Below are 20,810 nucleotides of genomic sequence, written 5' to 3' on the forward strand. Positions count from 1 at the left end.
CATAGTCTCCACAGTGTATCACATACCACTGTGTTTGATTTTGTAATGCCAAAGATTTTCTTTATAGCTTTGTGCTGAATCCTCTTTAGAGATGATCTCATATGCTTTCATTCTGATACGCTGACATTCAACAGGCATGTTTGATTGCATCACTGCCTTTGACAATCCTACTTTATGTCTTTTTATGTCTTTGCTACTACACCCTGCCTGAATTCAGAGCCACCAATTTGGAGAGTGAAATAACCACTCACAGTAGATAAACACTTGACTTTAGATGCTAAAGCAGTGAAAAGTTTAAAGTACAGCCACCATAACTATGCAAGCAACACCTGTTTGGCAAGTGGGTTCTCCTGTGAGTCAGCGCAGGTGTAAAGATTTTATTACTCATGATCACACCTGTTGGTAGGTATGTGCCAAAATCAGGAATAGCTAGCTGAAGGAAGAAAAATAAGAACTAATGGGGCATACCCTGCACTCAGAGCAGTACAAATCCAAATTGACTTCACTAAGCTCATCTAAATTATTTCAGATTGACATTGCTACAAATGAGTGCAGATCCTGGCTAAGTACAACAGAGTACAGCTCAAAATTCTTCACAAAACCCTTAAAGAAAGTTATTACTTTCTAGAAAATTATGTTCTATATTTTGAATATAGTATATACATAAGTGCATGAAGTGCACATAAGAGGCAAAGCAATTGTGCAGATGCCCTAGCATGTCAGAGATGGGGGCAAGTGCAGTTGGATTTGTTATGCTTTCATTCCCAGGACTGAAGTGTTGCAAGGCTTACCCCATTAGCTTTTAAGGTGACTCACAACATTCAAATCTTACACACACACACATAAAATATCACAACCTATCCCTGTAGATTCAGCTAAGTTCAGAGATGGAAGGTTTTTCTCACATTCTTTATGCACTAATCCTGGCAGCCCTCCCAAGTACCTCTTAATTTTTAATATGACGACTATATTCTTGAGGTAAAGGCAATGACTGGGATAAAATTCAATCTGTTTACATTACTTCAGCTGAAATGCTTCCGCATGCATTAATTAAGGCTTAATTAGGGTAAATTAAGATCCCTTTGTGTTGCTTGAATGATGTAAGGACACTATTAATAGAGGAGTTCTGTGTCTTCCAGAACAGGAGCTCCAAAAGCAAAGTTGTTGAGATGTAAAATTAGGAACAGCTCACAACAAAACTCATCTCCAAGGAGGGCCAAATGTCAAACTGCATAGCAGCACTCATTCCAGATGATCTGCAAAATATGCTGGCAATATTTCTTCAGTGTGAAGAAGTACTTCGTACTTACGTTGGCTCTTCTGAGACTGTTCTGGTCTCTTCCATTTCTTGTGCCTGTTTAAACCACGGTAATTTTGCTTCCACAGGATTTTTTTCTGGTAAGGGGGGAAAAAAAATAAAAAAGCATAAGTAGTTCCTTCAAATTCAAAGCAATACATAGATGTTGGCATTATTCACATTAGCACTTTACTCTTTACATTCCCTATTGACCTATTGCTCCTGAGTAAAGATGCCCTGGATAGTAAAACATCATTTATTAGGAAATTTCTTCATGATGCTGCAGTTCAATCCTGATGCTACTTTTTAGTGAGAGGGTACCAGTAATCCAATTACTCTTCCCATTTAATCTTCAACCTCTCTCCCACATCTTCCCCAAATGCAGCCAGTTTGTATTAGACTGTAATGTATATCTCAGTGTAATGGACTATCATCACAACTTAAGTTTATAGCTGGAAAGGAAGCCAGAAGATAACAAACATACATTGTTCTCCAGATGGACTGGCTTCATTAGAAAATTTTGACATGAAACATTATTTTTGCTGACTACCTGGGCTAGCCACCTTTCTCACAACTAGAACCCAACTTAAAAAGAGAGAAAAAAAACCCACTAGGCTTCTTTTATCTGTCTCTACACTCCATATTTGTATCATGACTTTTCTTGGGGTAGCGTAAGCCAGTTGACCATCTCTGCCTCCAAACCTAAGTAAAACCCCAGAAGGTCCTTAAAATTTCTACTGCATGGTTTAAATAATAGCATAGCATTTAACCCTGAATAGTTTTGTGCTTGAAGAACTCTCTGAAGTGTGAACTCACTAAAGTCTGAAAACATCCTGAAGAAAAACGAGGTTGTCTACAGATACTTTTCACTTTTTCTATGTAAATCTTTATGGAGAGTTGTGAATGTCTGAAATATAGCCTTTCAAACAAAAACTGAAAGAATGAGAGTAGAACCAACCCAAATTTTCTGGGCTCAGAGGGACAGAAATGAACAAGGTACAAGAATGGAATAGGACATACTACTTTCCTACTTCATCTATTCTTCTTTTCTCCTTTCACCTTTCCATCAACATTTTTACATCTTACTAATTCTTTTAAAGAATATTTGTCAATTTACATCATTAAGTGTTACAGACCTTTTAAGTATACAAAAGTGGAGAAGAGAGAGGGAGACTAGTTTGGCTATAACTTAATGAATTGATGAAGCCCACTGAGAATCTTGACACATTTAGTGAGATGCAAAAACGGACAAGATCCCCGGCGATACGCACACAGTATTGACCCCATTTCCATGTTACTGAAAAGCTCCTCCTCCCCACCTTGAACTCATTACTTCTGGTTTTCCTAGTTCAACTAAATTGTATAGATTTAGTTAGCATGTTCACTGCATGGTTTTATAGCCACGTTATCAGCAAAGAGTATCAGCAGGTCACTTTCCCTAGCACCAGTAATGAAAACGCTTGCTTTTGCCAAGATTGGAATAAGTCCTAGTAAATTCCAGCTTCTGGCATTTCTGAAAAAGGTTACCAGGGACTTTTAATTCTGTTAACAAAAATGTAAAGCAATAACAGACCCAGACTAAATTCCAGTTACCTCTTGGCTTGTAACATGGTACCGGCACAATGCACTCTTCTTTTATGTGTAGTTTAAGTTGCGGATTGCAGCCACCAACATGCTGTCCACGGTGGTCAATACAAAGCACTACACGGTAACGTAAGCCTCGGCCACAGGTCACCGTGCACTACAGGAGACAACACAACCATTTCACTCCGTTCCTTTTTTATTATATTTATAAATATTTCTAAATAGTAAGTTAGAAGTATTGATGATTTATGTCCACTAAAGTCTCTCCACTGACTTCAGCAGACTTTGGCTCAAGCCCCTAAGTAGAACTTTAATTACTCAATCAGGTATCAGATAAACATGAATTGAATATAACCTTGCATTGCTAGGTGAATAAAAAAAAAGGCTGATGCTGGAAAAAATGTCTAAATTTTGGGAAGGAAAGTGATTTTGCGAGTTCAGTAAAGCTTATCTGATTGGCTACAGTCTGAAACCAAGGTGGCTATCTACTGAAAATATGCTCTCTCACAGCTTTTGGTCATTTTCAGTTTAAGCTGGGTCAGACGTGCTATAAGAACAGTTCCTTCACTATATGTCAGTGATCTCATTTGGATGAACTAAGGAATTATAGAAGTGTTGAGCTATCTGACTAGATCAGATAACTGCAGCCAAGATAAATTGGCTCTATATTCTTATTACTATAATGAAAGGTAAGAAGAATGCTGGAAAATCACCCTTGCAAATATGTCAGCCCCTAGACAGCTATGCCTTTAGCTATTATATGAAGTGAAAGATTACATTCATCTAGAAGTGGGAGACAAACAACCTGATTGCAAAGGGGCCTGACCTCTGGTTCTGATTCTTCCTCTCTGTAAAACAGCAATTCAACAGGCATACATAATTCTATATGCATTTTTCTCTACACAGACAACTAACTTCTTTTTTGATTATCAGGCCAAATTACTTAAGACAAAACGCTAATAAGTGACATGAATTGTTCTTGCAATTATTTTTTCTCAAGAGCCCTGCACATGGCAACACAAGGCCAGAGGCTCCCTTTAGGGGAAAAAAAAGAATAAAGGTCCAAATTACTTTTCAACTTACTTGAGACCATTCCATAGCCACCCATTTAGGACAATCAAACAGATTACAGGTTTGAATGACTTTGGGCTTAGGGGCATACATGCATTTCCATTCTTCCACTTGCAGTATCTCGCCATGTATGGTCTCCTCTACACACACAAAACTTCTCCTCTGAATACCACCTCCACAGGAAACTGAACATGCAGTCCAAGGGTTATGTTCCCATCTGGAAAAAGAACTCACATTTATTAAAAATAAGGCTACTTTTTTATTCCACTAACCCCTATTAAAAGTGCAAAATACTGAATCCAACCTTGGTGTCATTAAAACTGATTGATATTTTGTTGCTGGATTATTGCCACACACTGAATATAAATACATTGAATTACAGAACTATTTTGTATTATTCCAGGCTTAAATTCATCCACAAAATGAGAAGACAATAGAACTACACATTTAAGCAAGTTTCCTAAAATAACTGAAAACCTAATTCTCATACAGATGTCTTAAAGACCCTAAATTAAATATACTGAATTTGATTATTGGAATGATTTTACTTGCAAATAGTCTAAATCATCTAAATAGAATGTTTTTCACAGTTAATTTACATGGTTACTTGTACTTTTATTACCATTATAAGAAACTGGGAAGCATATGTGCTTGAGATTATGAGAGGTCCAAAGACAAGGACAGATCTGGCTGTGCCAACTGAGGATGTTATTACCCACAGCTGCTTACCACTGTACACACGGTGCAGATTACCCTTAAAAAAATCTGCCAATGAAAGAAGTTTTATGAGAACTCTAATACCTGCTTTGGGCAAAACTAGTCATATCAGTTCAAACTGTCTTCATCCACAGGCACCCTGAACAGATCCTACTGTGACAGGTACCACTCTTGACTGGTATCACTGCAGTTCTACAAGAGTTTCCCAGCCTCATTAGCATGCTGTTGAAGAAGTTCGTATTCACGCTTTCCAACTCGCTTCAAGCAAAAAGCAGCTGATCATCCATTTCAGCTGCTTCGACTGACCTATCTTACTTCTCCTGAAGCTAGGAGATGTATAGATTAAGAAAAATTCACACAGTCCTGTCAACCAGCAGAGCTGTGGGGCAGAAGCCTTCAACAGAGGGATGATAAACCTGGTGGAAGGGAATGTCTTCAGAATGAGCATCTACCCAGGACCTTAGAGCTAACCACAATAAAGAGGGAAACTGTTGCACCATCCAATGTGAGAACTGCGAGGAGGGTTGCATTAGGTTACAAACTTTCATTTATTTCTTAATCTTACCATAAATGCATAATTAAACAACCACTTTTCAATAAAGAACTATAATCAGCTACTAAAGACTGACCTCAGTAATGTTGCACTCCTGCCACATTCTCAGATTACAAGCATCTATCATAGCATTTGTCTCTAACTTTCACTCTGTCCCACACAACTTTTCTCTCCCTTCACCTAGCTTCCCTTCTTATCCCTTGCTTCCTCTCCACCACCCATCCAAACCAAAGCCAAGCCCTGGAAAATAGTTGAGTCCTGTACCATGTTTAAAATTTATTCATATTACAACAGCAGTGGCTCCAAAAAGATCACGAAAAAAGAATATCAGCTATGAATGGTGGACTCAGCAAGTACTGCAGTATTTCACCAAAATCCATTCATCAAGAGTAACCTAGATATCATAAAGGAAGCCATAATCTCCGATTAGATGAAGCAGAGGCCTACAAATCAAAGATAAAATTAAGTAATTACAACCCACTTTCTACAATCCAGTAGGTAAGTCAAGTACACTTCCTGTTTTCAGCAATTCATTAAACTGTTTACAAAAACATATTAATCATGTTTAAGCTCAGCAGAGGAGAGAATGAGTCTGAAACACAGCAAGCCATGGAACGTTAATTGTAGGGTATCTACTCAAAAGCAGACAGAATATAGCTAGCTGACTAAATGTTGATATCATATCACCAGTGAAAAATACACTTGAAGAGCCACAGCTACTCTTTTCTTTCTTTGACTTGAATCAATGGCCAGTGTTAACTCATTTTCTTTAAAAAAAATATCAGGAACTAAAGAGCAATTAACTTTTCAATGAATTAGCAGCTCATGGATTTATATATAAGGCTCACTGTGCTGTATGTAATGCTAGCCTCGCAAGTGTTTATAGCATAAAGTTTTATGGTTGTTTTTCTTTATCTCATCAGTTTCAAACATACTCCAGATCCCATACTCCCACAAGCATTTTCAAGATGGAGTGAGGTCCATGGCTACCGGGGAAAGGGGGGTCTTGGGCAAACAGTCAAGGAGATACTTTCCAGAACCCGCAGCTGTCAAGGGATTCTCAACAGTCCAACAAGTCTGAAATAAATGGAGGTATTCCAAAAGCTTTAAAAGAAAATTTTCATCCTGGGAAATTTTTCTATTTGTTTCAAAAGAATTCTCCATCTGTAAAAATATTTCAGTGGGGCATTTACAACTCTAGCCACAGGAGAACTCTTTCAAGATCTTGCGGTGCGCACCATGACTTTCCCACAACTTCCTCGTGTGAATGGGAAAGTAGTGGCGAATGCCCCAGGACTGCAAAGCAGCCCTGCACATGGCCCTTGCGTTACGTGGGCGGTGTGATGTATGACTGCTGGTCAAGGTGAGGGAGCCTGTACAGCTTTGCTCAAGCATATCTCCAGCACTTTTCTCTGCTTGCTTTGCAAGAGCAGTCTTGGTTTAGCAAGTGAACAGGTAAGAAAAGAAAAAGCTGAAAGAGGAGGAAGAAACAGCCTCAGCAGAACTGATGCAGACTAATGCATTGCAATTATTTTAAGGGCGACAGCACAGAGAAGATAGACTCTACTACACTGAAGCAAGACTTGCATCCTGGCTGGACCAGATTCACCTCATGACGCAGGTACAAACTGATTGTTCCAGCTGCTGTCTTCTCTCAGGAATTCCAGTTGGAAAAGGTGCTTTTACAGCCCTGCTGTGTTTCTTTAAGTGTCCCCCCAGTGAAAGGACTCAGCTTGCCCTGTTTTTTCTCCCTTTCTACCTGACAGTACCAATGCTGAGCCCTTCTCAGCCCTCTTACAGACCAGAAAGACCACGGTACCTTCCAGCAGCGCACACTGAGGTGTCGAAATGAGGTGGGCCTTTGTCTGCAGTTCTTAACGTTTGAAATAAGAGAACCTGCCCACAGCTTTATCACAGACATAATCTATCTCACCACAGTGTCATGCAAACATGCTGAGCACAGTAAAGCACAGGAGGGAGATTAAATTTCTCTTCCAACTGGTCTCCAAGCTCTGAGCAGTTCAGAAGATGAAATACTGATGTAAATAAATTGTGCAGAGTTCCAGAAGAGATCTGAAGCACAAAGGAACTGACAGTAGAATTGGCAGAAGAAACCAAAGAGAGAAACAGAATAATTATGAAACGTTACAGTATAAGGCCACAGAGGGAAAAGAAGTCTCAATCTATGTATGAAAGTCAAAGTATATCACAGGGCAGCAGATCCACAAGAAATATAAATTGTTACAGAGATAACTCTGACCACGTACATCAGCTGTTATCAGTAGCTCCATTGAGCCATTCAAGTCTGTGATTTCATTCTTATTATCCCATATATTTTCTTCTTTAGAAAAATATACATTATCCCTGATACAATACTGCAGAGCTTCAGCTGGGATAAATATACATCTGTCTCCATCAACTAGAATTCTTGACATTTACAGTAGATCTGGCCCACTGCCTTTAAAGTCCTAACATCCTTTACAAAATATTTAAACCTTCCAGAGATGGTTTACATTCCTGTGATTGACGCAGGTTAAAAAAGAAAAAAAGTATGAATTTGTGCTCTGATGACTTAATTGTAGGCAATACATATTCAGACAACTCAATATCATTACAGTGCTGAGTCAGCTTTGGTGTCAATAAGTAGACTGTAGGTCTAAATAATGAGAAGAGCAGAAGAAAAAGATCTTTTAAGGGAATAAGAATTTCTGGAGAGCCCTGTAACATAGGGCTGCAACACAGGGAGGTCTGTTTGTACAAATGGATGTATTCACTGCATACATTTTCAAACTAAAAATCTTTAAGGAATTCATACAGGAATTTTAAAGGAGATGTTGAAAGGCTCTTCAACAGTATATCAGAAAGCTTAGGGGGATAACACTTCTGAAGTTTTTCCACATCTGTATTTTCAAGAAGAGTATACTAACCTCTTATTAAGCTAATCATTGAGAGCACAATGAAATCAACCACAAGCATTAAAAATGTTTACAGGATTGTTTTAGAAACTTGCTTTCCTGTACAGCAAAAATCAGAAGATGATGTTCCATGACCTTTGTACTATACTATATTTGCAGTGAAAATCACGCTAATACTGACACATAAGCTATTCTGATAATACATACCGAGGAAGTGGCTGGAAGTGATCATAGGGCATGATTTCTTTAAATCCATCACTGTCAACAAAATAAATATTGCATCATTATTTCTCATATCCAAGATGTACAGCAGATAAATACTTGTACATGTTCATGCTTAAAGTAAGCAATTACAAGATACTCCTGTGGAAAAACCTGACTCATACTCCCAACTTTTCTGAAGGCATAGAGATACATTCACCATACAATTTCCCCACTTAATTCCACTAAAAACAGGAAATGAACAACCCTTTAGCAAAGAACTTTATCATCTGTGATCCTTTAGGCCTGTATAACATTATTAACAAGAAAATAATTACACACATATATCTGTAATATAGATGTGCGTGGAAGATGAATGGCAATGAAATAAATGCATCAGAGGATTAATTCTAAATAGGTCCTGGATGGTGCTTAGGACCCTTCTAGTGCTGTTTTCTCCAACTGCACAGCACAGAGCAGGCATGTAGCTTTAGTTCAAAGGTTAAGAAATATGGTATTATATCTAGGAGTATTTTCACTTTTTTCTGACTTTATAGGCTAAAGATGCTAGGAAAAAGCTAATTATACCCTTTCTTTATTTAATTTTCCCATTCCAGCTCTGTAACATTTGGCACGTATTGCTATGAAGCTTTACTGAATTCTTACCGCTCCATATAGTGATCAACTCTCCAGGAAAAAAACTTGAAAGTCTGCACATCTATAACTGTTAGAGGTCACTATCAACGATTATGTTCAACAGGAATGAAAGGAAATGGACAGTTTAGCTATAGGAAATGAAATCCATTGAGAGGGTTTCCTTTTCTTCTTGCCTATAACTCTAGCTCAGCCAGCTGGCATATTAATGTGAGGTTCTGGGACTTGATACTGTGATGTTATTTTAAGATACTTTAGCACAGCCAGGAAACCTCACCAGACAATCCAAAAGTTAGTTTGAAATACCATAGTGCAATTCAATACAACTTATGTATACTGTAGCCTTTATAATTTGGCAATAATATTCTGTGGTATTTGTACCACAAGTATATTTACTTAGAATTTTTTTCATCTTGTAACATAAAAAAAACCCTAAAAACAAAACCCCTCCTAAACTTTAATTATTAAGTGACAAATCCACAGTGTGAATGAAGAATGAGATTTTTATGGTAGCCAGATGAATAAACCAGGATAAACCATGTGCAAAAACTGTATGCTGAGTGAGAAAAGGAGCTACTGCTTGTCTGTAATGAGAAATCCTGAATGGCAGCATCAATAAATCCAAAAGCAGGCAAACAGTCTGCCCTTCTCACACAACCCCCCAAATCCATGTACTAGTGCTATACCATTCGGCAAAAGACCTAAAGTAAAATTAGCCCTTAAACAAAGACAAAATTATATTTGCAACATGTCTGTGTAAAACAAAATCTCCTGTTCTACAACATTGAGGAGGTGCCACGAATCCATTAAGAATGGTGCCAGATGTCAGCCTTTAATGCATGCCATAATCAACCAGGATTAAGTAACTCTAAAGATGAAAAGAAACAAAATTAAATAAATATGATTGCTTATTCCTTAGTAACTGCAGATACCATATACTTAAATATTTGTCATACGAACCTAGAAGGGCAGGGATCCATATTGCATTCTTTTAGCTTGGGCTTTGGTTTCTTATTTTCTGGATAGTAATGACAATAGTGATCAGGAACAACACGCTTCAGACGAATATCCACACATTCAGCAGAATTAAGCTGATAACCTAAAGAAGAAACAAAGTTAAATGCTGGTAACAGAGGGAGACAAATGCAAACAGCTTTCTTTTCTCAAATAATATGCTGTCCACCCAGGCAATTTCCAGTGCTACTTTTTCTTGGTTTGCTTTTAAACAAGGAAACACTGTATAGAACCGTACAGGACCCAATCTTCATTTAAGGCAATTCAGCGTAACAATTGATGTTAACCTGTGCTAACCCTAGATGAAACTCCAGCACATTATTCTGATAATACTCTAAGGAGACAAGTAAAAGCATACATATTTTTATACGATGCAGATATACATGCAGTGTAGCAGCTCACTTGTCATGGAGGGGACCCTACAAAGTCATGGTTGTGTTGCATGTTCCACAATGTACAACAGCCCACCTTGCCCCCTCCAAGCACACTTTACCATGGATGTTAGTGAGAGCTATATTACATGCTTGTGCATGCTAAAAAAGATACTTAAAACAGAAAGCCAAAAGAATTGAAGATGAGATCCAAAAACATTGTTAAATTAAACTGTAGAAAATGAAGAAATATTTTCAAGAACATTCCTAGTTGAAGAGCCAACAAAAGAAAACCTGAAGTAACTACTTGGTGCAAAAAAAAAATCTGTGTGGAAAGACTGGTTAAGAGAAAGGATCTGAGTTTCTTAAACCACTGAAAGGATCTGAGTTTTATAAACCACTAGCTTGCTTTTTTGGCTGAGAAAAAAAAGACTCATTGAGAAGAGCTGACTTGGACTTAAACTGAGGAGAGCAGAAGGATGTTCCGGTATGTGAAGAAAAAAAAAAGGTTGAAACCACAAGAATGAAAATCCAAATGGAGTCAATAAACTAACAGCATAAGAGCCAGTGTCTACTGAAAAGGCTTCAGCATCATATATCAGTGGCTTCACTTATGTGTCTCTTGGCTGATTCAAAGTGTCATCATGCATGAGGGTGATAACCATAAAGAAGAACTAAGTAGTTCCAGTGCTCAAGGCATGCATGTACCAGTTTTGTGAGTACTGAAGGGACCCATATAAGATATGCCACTTGCAAACAAGATAAATGCAATTTTTAAACATTCTTGCTCATTCAGACTTGACCGTGCTTTCTGCGACACCCCTGCCATACTCCCCACTTCCATCCATGGAGATTACAGAAGTAAACGTAGGACTGTCCAAATGAGGCATGGTGGCACACCGATTCCAAGTCTCTGCTATGAGGAACTTTTTCTTTTAGGGCCAGTGGAAGAGGCCAAACAGTCTGGAGACCAAATCCTCTTTAAGAGAAGAGGTTCAAACCAGGCAGCTGCCATACAACTTCCCTGCATGCCTCAGGAATATGCCATTCTTAACACTATTACTTTCACAGGTAAGCAGTAGCTTAGTTTCTGTGCTTCTTCAGTTACTGGCCTCTCTCTCAGGATTGCCTTCAAGAGTGTCAAGTTCTGTTGATAAAGATACTGGTTTCATATTGTAGACATGCAGATACAAAGTAGGGCATTGAAAACATTGGCTAGTTTCAAAGAGATTAACATGTAGCCACAATTTTCAAACCATAATTATTTGTCTGAATAAGGCTGGATTTGAGTGAAAAAGGGACACATTTACCTCCACGGCTGAGTTATCCAGTGTTTACATGTGATCCTCACAATAATAATTGTGATGCTTTACACTTCTTCCCTTGTGAGGCAGGTTAGGGAAAAACTCTTAAATTTAATGCAATGATCAGAGAATATATATTGCCACTCACATTTCTAATAAGAATCACACTTCAGGGGGCCAAGTATCTTATAAGGTAGTTTCCTGTGTGACTGCATATTATACACATATATTATCTGCATTTCAGATTAAAGTGAAGCAAGAGTGCCAAAACAGATGGTCTGTCAAAAGATCCTCAGATTTCTTGTGCTTTAAACATCCTTAACTCCTTCTACTCATGTCCCAAGTAACTAATTAAGCCACGCTTCTTTGAATTCTCCAAGAAAATCACTACACCAGTATTATTATATCTGATCTCCCACTGTGATTTTCAGGTGACCGAGGTAATGCTGGCAGAGCTGAAATTGCTATCTACGATGTCAAAATCTCCTCCCAGCACAAGGCCATGCTTTTTGCAGGACTAGACATGACAAACACTGGGCTGGGCTGGATGAGCAGTAGCAAAGCTGAGCTGCACTTTGTCTAACCATTGGATAAACTGTAGCATTTAAGCCAAAAGTAGAAGCTGCAGCAGGCTGGCTACCTACTACCATCGGGACTGAGTGTCTAGGGTCAGCCAGCCACACATGTTTGTAATAGCTGTCCCGTAAATTCAATGCAGTGAAGAAACAACAATAACGGGAAAAAAAAATAACTTAAGCAAAGAACCTTTGCAAAGAACCACAAATCCTATACCATTCATTTCATAACCAGCCACTTCCGATATTCAGCTGTAAACACTCCCGGAGAACTGCCATCACTTACCCCCTCCACACGTCACTGTGCAGGGGAAGAACTCTGTCTGTCTCCACTGATGACTGATGGGTTGATAGAAGAAGAACTGAACCACGCTGTCTTTTGTGCCAGAGTACCTGGTCTAAAGAAATTTCCATTACAACACATGTATATACTGTACTCCACTGTTCATGATATTTCATAACATAATTCATAGGTAATAACAGTGCAGAGATTAATATGACAACAGGCCTAAGACCTCAAAAAAGACTAGAGTAACACAATTAAGTTTCCAAAGGTCAAACACTTTTTTCAAGATACTCAACACACTAATATGCCTCTCTATCTGATTATCTATCCTTGACTGACAAAGTTCCTAACTGTGAGCTTCTGTTTCACCTCATCATTGGCCAAATTTTCAATATTTGCTACAGATTTAAACCTAGAGCTGAACTAAACATACTGATTCACATTCAGGCAGGTATACTGCACATGCAATATTAGAGGTGCAAAATGCTGAATTACTAAATGCCTATATCTACAACATGAAAAATAAAGTGGTGTGGTAACACTGAAACACCTGCCATTTTTAATGGAAAACTATGACTACCCTCCTTTGTCATAATCAACATGTAGTTTGTTTATACACAAAAATGTCTGAACATATGATGCAAGTCATTGGTATGTGGCCTGGGCATCAGAGTAACTAAAGGACTAGACATGGTCAGTAGCTGGATTAGCAATGTCTAAAGGAGATGTGAGGGTGCTGCTGGAAGTGATAGTGTGATTCAGTAGGTGGCAGTCTTCAACTGGATTAACATCAATCCAAGCTGGGGGCCATGCTGTTATTCTTACTTATTATACTTAAAATAAAAGTCTCAGCCATTCTCAATCATTAAAGATGCTGTGGTACTTTCCACCATGGCAAAGAGGTTAACCTCACTATATTTTAATTTGATTAGACACATAAATTCTAAGCTAATATAAATTATCTCTGGACTTTATTTAGGATTCTTTATTTGCTGTCTAAAGGATTTTACATGCTGATGGACAGCTGCCTACACTATTACTGATACTTCCAGTAGTAGACTTATACATATGCACATCCCACCTTGATAATGAAATCTGCTCCAAGAGGTCCCTGGATCTTTATGATTTCCCTGTCTGCACTCTTCTGAAATTCAACAGTTGTATTTTCTATGACAAATGTTCCAGGAGCATTGAAACTGTGCTCTCCCTTGTCTCCTTGTAATGTCTTTGACTCTATAACTAGGGAGAAAACACACAATTTGTAAACTTAAACAGGATATCTTTCTTTTCAAGGAAGTCAGAAAGTAATGTTGCAAACTTTGTCTTACAGGAAGTAGCAGTACAGGCACATTAAAAAACACACAGACACATATGAGATTACTAGCTGCTTCAGATTATAGGTTGATATACAATTGCATGATGTGTCAGCACAGGAATATCTGCCTGATCACACTATTCTTTCATACCACAAGCACCTCTTAGACAGTTTTCCCTGGACCACATGCTATACACAGTCTGTTATCAAGCAATGGATTCAGCAGGACAAGCTGAAAAAACTCACAAAATGGATAGAATCGATATATAAAAAAATAATCCAGACTCCCATGCAATTCAAGCCTAATAGTTTCAACAGTCTCCAGAGAAGCCTGAATGGTGTCAAACTCACTGAACACTCCCCTCAATACCTTTATCACTTTACCCATTGCAGATTTCATTAACCTAATTCTGGGTATTTCCCATGTTAACAAAAAGTAAGGCCAGGAGGTCTGTAACTGCAACACTGTCTATAGGATTACACTTTCTTGGAAGAGGTGATGATGAAAACCCTTTTTTGCCATTCTGCATTTCTTGGAAACAGAATAAACTAATAGATTACAACTTCCAGAAGACAGAATTAGCTTTTTAGGATTGAGTCACTTCCAGCAAACTGACTGAACTATAGTGGCTGGAATTAAAGAAAGATAATCACAAGGAAGGTAGGATTTCTGTTCTCTGCACAGCACATTGTACGTGCACAGCAAGATGCATGACTTGAAATACACTGCTCAGGTTACAGTCTGTCAGGGCAGTGCAAGTAAGAAAGGCATGGACTATATATTGCTATAATTAAGTTGGAAAACTTTTTATTAAGATGATTTTTAGTGAAATTGCTCTATCACCGATTTCTAGTTTTTTGAGTTTATGGATATAAGGTATGGCTTAGCTAATCTTGCAGGTATAGATAAACTAGGTCAGGCTCCCCAGGCTGACTTTTGGGTCCTGCAACAGTATAGCCACTCTGGTGCTGTTCAGCAGGATTTTACCCAGCTCAGGTAGCTTGGATCATACTATGATCCTTGAGTCCAGTTTTATGTCCTTGTATTGCTGTATTTTCCAACCATCCATTTATCCCACCCTTTCATTATAAATGAGAGCACTGTGCTAGTGCAATTCCTCTCATGGAAAGATTCCCCCTTGTCACTTCTTCTCTTTTCAGACTGACTTATGAGAACAGGTAAAGGGACATCCTTAAAATTAGGAAGGACCCCTTTCATTTGATCAATAAGATCACAGGCACATTGCCCTTCAGCAATGGAAGAAAACAACAGCTAGTCACAGGAAGGGACAAACTTTCCTCTAGGCAAGACTTGTGTGCAAAAAAAAAAAAAGACAACTGCATTGAATAGCTTTTAGAGCTGGTCTGAGATAATGGAATTTGCCCTTTTGGAGTCTTGATGAACACATAAAAATGCATTAAGTCTTACTTTGAAGTGATTTGAAATTCCACATATACTTTGGGAATCAGCAGATGTCTTACACAATAAAATTAACTCCACAGTAATTCTTAAGAACAGCACATTGCTGACAAGCACATATAATTCCTTGACCTTTCAAGAAGAATAATTGCAGTTCAGATGGCACAGTGAATTCAGCAGTTCTCCCAAATCTGGATTAAAATTCTGTATATATCCCAAAAAGAAATGAGTTTGGAGAATTCAACCTAGCTCCTCATAAGTCCACATACAAAAAAAGAAAGCGATTCCTATGATTCATAGCCATTTTTCAGATTCCTTTCAAGAAAGTCTTGGGAATGCAGCAGGATCTCGAGTAACAAATGAAGTATGCTGACAGCACTATGTAAAGACTGTTGCACAGAAACTGCCTGTAACGTGACTTGGGCCAACACAATTTCACTCACAATTTCATGAATAATGAGTTCATATAAAAATGGTGTAAGGCAATGCTGAATAACAGAAAAGATACTTTGTAAGATATGTCTCATTGTGGTGATGGGTTAGAAATAACTTGTTAAGCACTTAAAAATGCTGCTAAATTCTAGGAGTTATCTTATTTCATGAAATAGCACCTAATCCTGTTTCATGGAAGAGGTGCAGGGTTTTGCCATTTACCTCAACAGAACAGGATCAGGTATTTATTTCCTAATCCTATTACTGAAATTAAATCCAGCAGTACTCCCTTACAAACTCTGCAAGAGGAAGGGAAACTAAAGATATGCTAAATGTCATTTTTAAATACAGGATTGTAAACTATGTTTTTAAAAGGTTAATGTAAAAATCTGGCAATTTTGCAGGAAAGGGATTTTGAGGGCCATCTAGCCATGAAAGTGCTGTCACTCATTGCAGTAAATCCCATATTGTGTTTTACAATAAAGGTTTTACTTACTGTTCTGTCTGTATTAAAGTCATGTAAGGAGTTACTGCGACTGTGCAACAGTGATTGCCTTCAGGGCATCTGCTCCTGGAGAAGCCAGCCTTCTAGAACCACGTTAAGAATTGTCTTTAGTAAGCAAGAAAAAAAATCAGCTTTGTGTGGCAGAGGCTTAATGCTAGAGGCATAATTATGACCTAAATAATGTCACTAAAATGGCTGTCATATCCTATATAGAGAAATGTCACAATTGTAAAATATGGCCTATTCTTCATCCAGGTTAGCTATCATAACTGGTTAAAACAGCAGAAAAGCCACAGTACCTTGGATTTTGAACCTTGAGATCTCGGATGAGCTCAAGTCTCACTAAAAGGAACCTTTTGGTGACACTGAGCTAGAAATACCTTCTTTTGCCAACTATCTTACCTTTTTAGGTATTTAAACTGAGTAAGCTAATTAAGGTTACATAACTTAGGTTAAGCGCATCTCTCTTTACCTGCACTGAAAACAAACTCTGACAGCTACACTCCAGAAGCATCATTAGTGTTTTCTTCATTAAGATCTTCTAAAATACAAACCCATTCTGGAGCATGTCCAACAAAAAGAGTGATACCATTCCCAAAGAAAACAACGCTTCCTTGAAAAGGTACTCACAGCATTATTCCAGATTTCTAAATATTAGGCTCCACTCTTCTCCTGAGTACAACAAGGATCCCATACATGGCTAGGAAGAAATTCAAAGGATACATTTCCAGAAAACAGTTTTACCTTGGTCATTGGGTAGGAATCTAACAGTAAGTCACATGCACTTTGTCAAAGAAACATACATAATAAAAAACATCTGGGAACCAAAGTGCCCCACTTGCCAAAGCATTTCCATTAGGACCAAACAGATACCATTAGGAACATCAGGAACAAATATATCTAAACAAATCTCAGAAAAAGCAACAAATACTTAGATGATTACTACATATTTTTGTTTGTCATTTTCATGGGATTTTTTTTTTCCTCAGTTGCATTACAAAACAATCTTTTAAATATCCTAAACTCATGATCCTCGGATTAAGCTGCTGGAAGCCTTGACCCCAAACTCACACTGGTTAACAGTAAGTATTAGTACATGGCGTCTGTTATTCTGTCATTTTATCGCTTGAACAAGAATCAAACCAGGAAATATCTCAAGTACCTCCAAGTCCACATGAAGTCAATAGGATACTCAGGAATATAGGACTTAGTAGCAAGTAATGCAAATCACTGCAAGTGGAGAAGAATGGCTGTTGCAAACAGATGTTAGGTGTTAATTTAGTGACCTGAGCTGCCTCATTTTACAGTCTCTATGCTACTTTTCTTAATAAAAAAAACACATTTTCTAAGCAGAAACAAAGAATATTGTCCAGGAACCAACAATATGATAACTCACTGAGAAATGACATATATTTATGTTAGAGCTAAACTAGATGTGAATCCAAAGAATTTACTTATTTGCAAGGTAGCTAGGCAGACACAGCCTGTATCTCTGGAGGAGGTGTCAGCAAAGCTTAGAACAACTGCTCAGATTTTCCCAGAAGTGTGTCACACAGAGGGATGAAGAGCTATTCCACAGCGCAACAGTTAACCTCGAAGGCAATATATTCCTGATCAGTCTTATCCAGGGCTTGTCATCACAGGCTTCCAAAATAGAGTGAAGCCAAGCATATAACATATGTAACACTGTAATATAACTTTATTAATGTGCAGGTAATTTGTTATTTTTCAGGCTAATATCTAACCATCTGGAAGTATCTACAAGTAACCTTCCAACAAGTTCCAGTAAATGTCTACTAGCAAAAATACGTATTTAGAATTGTCCCATTGTTAATACTAGAACGTGGAGAGCTCAGTGTACGTAGAGAGTTAGACAACATCAAGAGTTGGACTGTGAACTGCTTATTCTTACTAGGGAGCAGATCCCCAAAGAAGCACTTCACTGATTTCAGTGCAGTAACTGGGAGCAAAGGTTTCACCAACTGGCTGATCGGAAAGGTTTAGAAAAGAATTCACCAAACAAGTATTCCTCCTGCAGGGCCCTGCAATCCTGGGATAAAAATGGGAAGTTTGACTTCAGGAGTAAGTTTCCTGATCCTAAGTTAAGGAAAAGAGGGGTCTTTACAACTCCAGCTGTGCAGAGTCATAGCGACAGGGAATTCTCCAAAACTGGGAATGGGTACTCACCTGGTTTTGTGCCTAGCTAGGTAATCACTGGTGCCAAAGACCTAAAACTATTACTTTGTGTTATTTTCCCTGCCATGATGGAAAATTTGCTTTCTCCGCAGAAATTCCTTGCCCAGCTGTAGATGGAAGACCCTTTGCAAGAGCTTCCCATCCTCTCAGTGGCAGGCAGGAGTAGGGGAGCATAGCACAGGGAACCCTCTGTAGATATCTCACCATCTATGTAGGGATGTATAGCTGGAGCTCCCAGGGAATTGGCTCCTGCTCCCAGCGCAAGAAGGGACAAATCATATTGGTACGCAAAAGTTTTCTTTTCTGTATGGTTTATTTGTAGATAGCGCAGGATGGGGGCCCAAAATAAAACATAGATTCTTTTTGAGAAGGAAGCAACACTGTTCTCTTCTTAGTAATTGTCACAAGACAAAGCAACGTTTAGATGTACAGCTACTTACTGTCAAGTAATGCAAATCACTGCAAAGGGAGAAGAATTGACAAAAAGGGAAAAAGATTTTCATTTCTTTTTAGTGAAGTTTAACCTCCCCAAGTTCATGAACTCAGTTATCTAGCATTAGCCACTTGTAAAAATATTAGCTTCTAGTTTTCCTGTTTCTTCTGCTGGAGGATTATTTTCAGGGAACTTTCTGTCTCTCTTTTGATTCCAATGCTCTTAAAACAACTGCTAGAAAAGCTGTAATTTAGTCCAAATCAAAAGCAAAACAGTGAAACATTTTATTCATAACCAATTTGGTACCAACTGTTTTGTTATTTTCCATTGAATCATTCACTAAACTCAAGCACACAAAAGTGAACAAGGGACCTATGTGTAAAAACAACAACTCAGTGGAATGCCTATGGTCTTTGATGTATCTGTTGCCTGTCTTAAAGTGTCCACACACACACACACACACACAAAAAAACCCCTTATTCTTACCAGCTACAAAGAAATGCAGTCTTTCCTAAAACATTAAGCTGCTGACTGTAAAGCAATGTTCAGAGCATTTATTTGTTGCAGTTCTGTTATGTGCTACATCTCCAACCAAAGATTTCCATTTTTGATTAATCCAGCAGCTGTGTTCCCCTGGAACAAGACCGTATCATAAAGCCCAGGATGAAGTATTTAAAAAAAAAAAAAAAAAGCGCAGGACGAAGGGAAAAGAGCCAGATGCTCTACGGTGCTCTTTGGGCATTTGCTACTGCTGCTGAAGTAGCAGCACATGAAGAACATTCATGTTTTGGCAACAGGAGGCAGCATAAAATTCTCCAATAAGTAGTCCCTACTCTACCTGTTAGATTCACTTCCTTACAAATCAGGGAGAATGACTCTGACAAATAGAGCCTGTAATTACTTTTGAAATTCTGCCTTTAGTTACACCAGTGCACTCCTACTGAAATCAATGAAGCTGCAGATCAAAGATCACTTGGCACTGTGAGTAAGTGACAAATACAACAGCCAAAAACATACAAACAGGCAGAAAGGAGGACAAGCATTTTGTCCCAAAGCACATCCCCAAGAACATAGGTTCTCACAGATCTGACTATGAAGCAATGCAAATTTGTTTCATGGGGTTTTTTTCTTTTGTTTTTTCCCCAAAAGCTCTCACTTGATTTTAACCTTTGTCATTTTAAACATTTTAGGTAACAAATATCTAAATCCTCACAGATTTAGAAACAGATGTGCTGGGGTTAAGGGAACATTTCACAATTCTCTTGCAGCTGAAGACCTAGCTAGCAAAGGTAATGCCAAGCCACAGCTTCTTCACGGAGCCACCCTGGGTAGGAAGCCAGGAGCACTCTGTACTCAGTAAAGAGCTGCTGATGCATTCCTCAGGAGCTTTCCAGAAATCCCCCAGGAGCCACCAAATCTAGTACTTTTTCTCGTATGAAGCTAAAATAACAACTTCCTTCTGCAGAACTTATTAAAAAAGACCAAAACAGGGGTGGAAAAAAAGAGTCCTGACCTGAACTAGTCAGGATCACTCCGTTATATATTGTTTGCAACAGTTTTACATGAATATTATTTATGTCAAGATAAGTTCTGCTTTGCAAATTGGTGATATCAGTGTTATATCTAGGAGCTACCAGTCACTCCCAAGCTGCTCTAAAATGCAATTCTTATTCAATTTTTTCCTTGAAATGAAATGATAACATCTTCAAAGTAAATACAAATATCATGAGCAATCTTGAAGTAAAATATGTATCATTCTTGCTGTTTGCCCATCTCGCAGCAGTAAGAGTTCTTTTTTATTTCTATGATTCAGACTGCGGCCTTCAGTTTCCCTAATAAAATATTTTTAAAATAAAATAATGTTACATGAATGGTTTATTTCACTGTTTGGCATGGCAGTATAACTTATCATTGAATTGATAAGTTCTATATCTAAAGTAGGCCTATGGTAAAGAAATAACATATAC

General features: G+C 38.2%; 1 protein-coding gene across 1 annotated transcript in view; it reads right to left on the minus strand.

The window, feature by feature from the left end:
• Nucleotides 1–20,810, minus strand: part of ADAMTSL3 (ADAMTS like 3) — a 199,680-nt gene that overhangs the window by 50,096 nt on the left and 128,774 nt on the right. Inside the window, exons 9-15 of the mRNA XM_013957291.2 lie at nt 13,624–13,781; nt 12,543–12,654; nt 9,953–10,091; nt 8,345–8,395; nt 3,965–4,169; nt 2,891–3,038; nt 1,311–1,395 (exon numbers count right to left, since the gene is read on the minus strand). Of these exons, the coding sequence (XP_013812745.2) occupies nt 1,311–1,395; nt 2,891–3,038; nt 3,965–4,169; nt 8,345–8,395; nt 9,953–10,091; nt 12,543–12,654; nt 13,624–13,781 (898 nt within the window). The remainder of the gene's footprint in view (nt 1–1,310; nt 1,396–2,890; nt 3,039–3,964; nt 4,170–8,344; nt 8,396–9,952; nt 10,092–12,542; nt 12,655–13,623; nt 13,782–20,810) is intronic.

The sequence above is a fragment of the Apteryx mantelli genome, chromosome 15 (genome assembly GCF_036417845.1).
Source record: "Apteryx mantelli isolate bAptMan1 chromosome 15, bAptMan1.hap1, whole genome shotgun sequence".
Classification (NCBI taxonomy): domain Eukaryota; kingdom Metazoa; phylum Chordata; class Aves; order Apterygiformes; family Apterygidae; genus Apteryx; species Apteryx mantelli.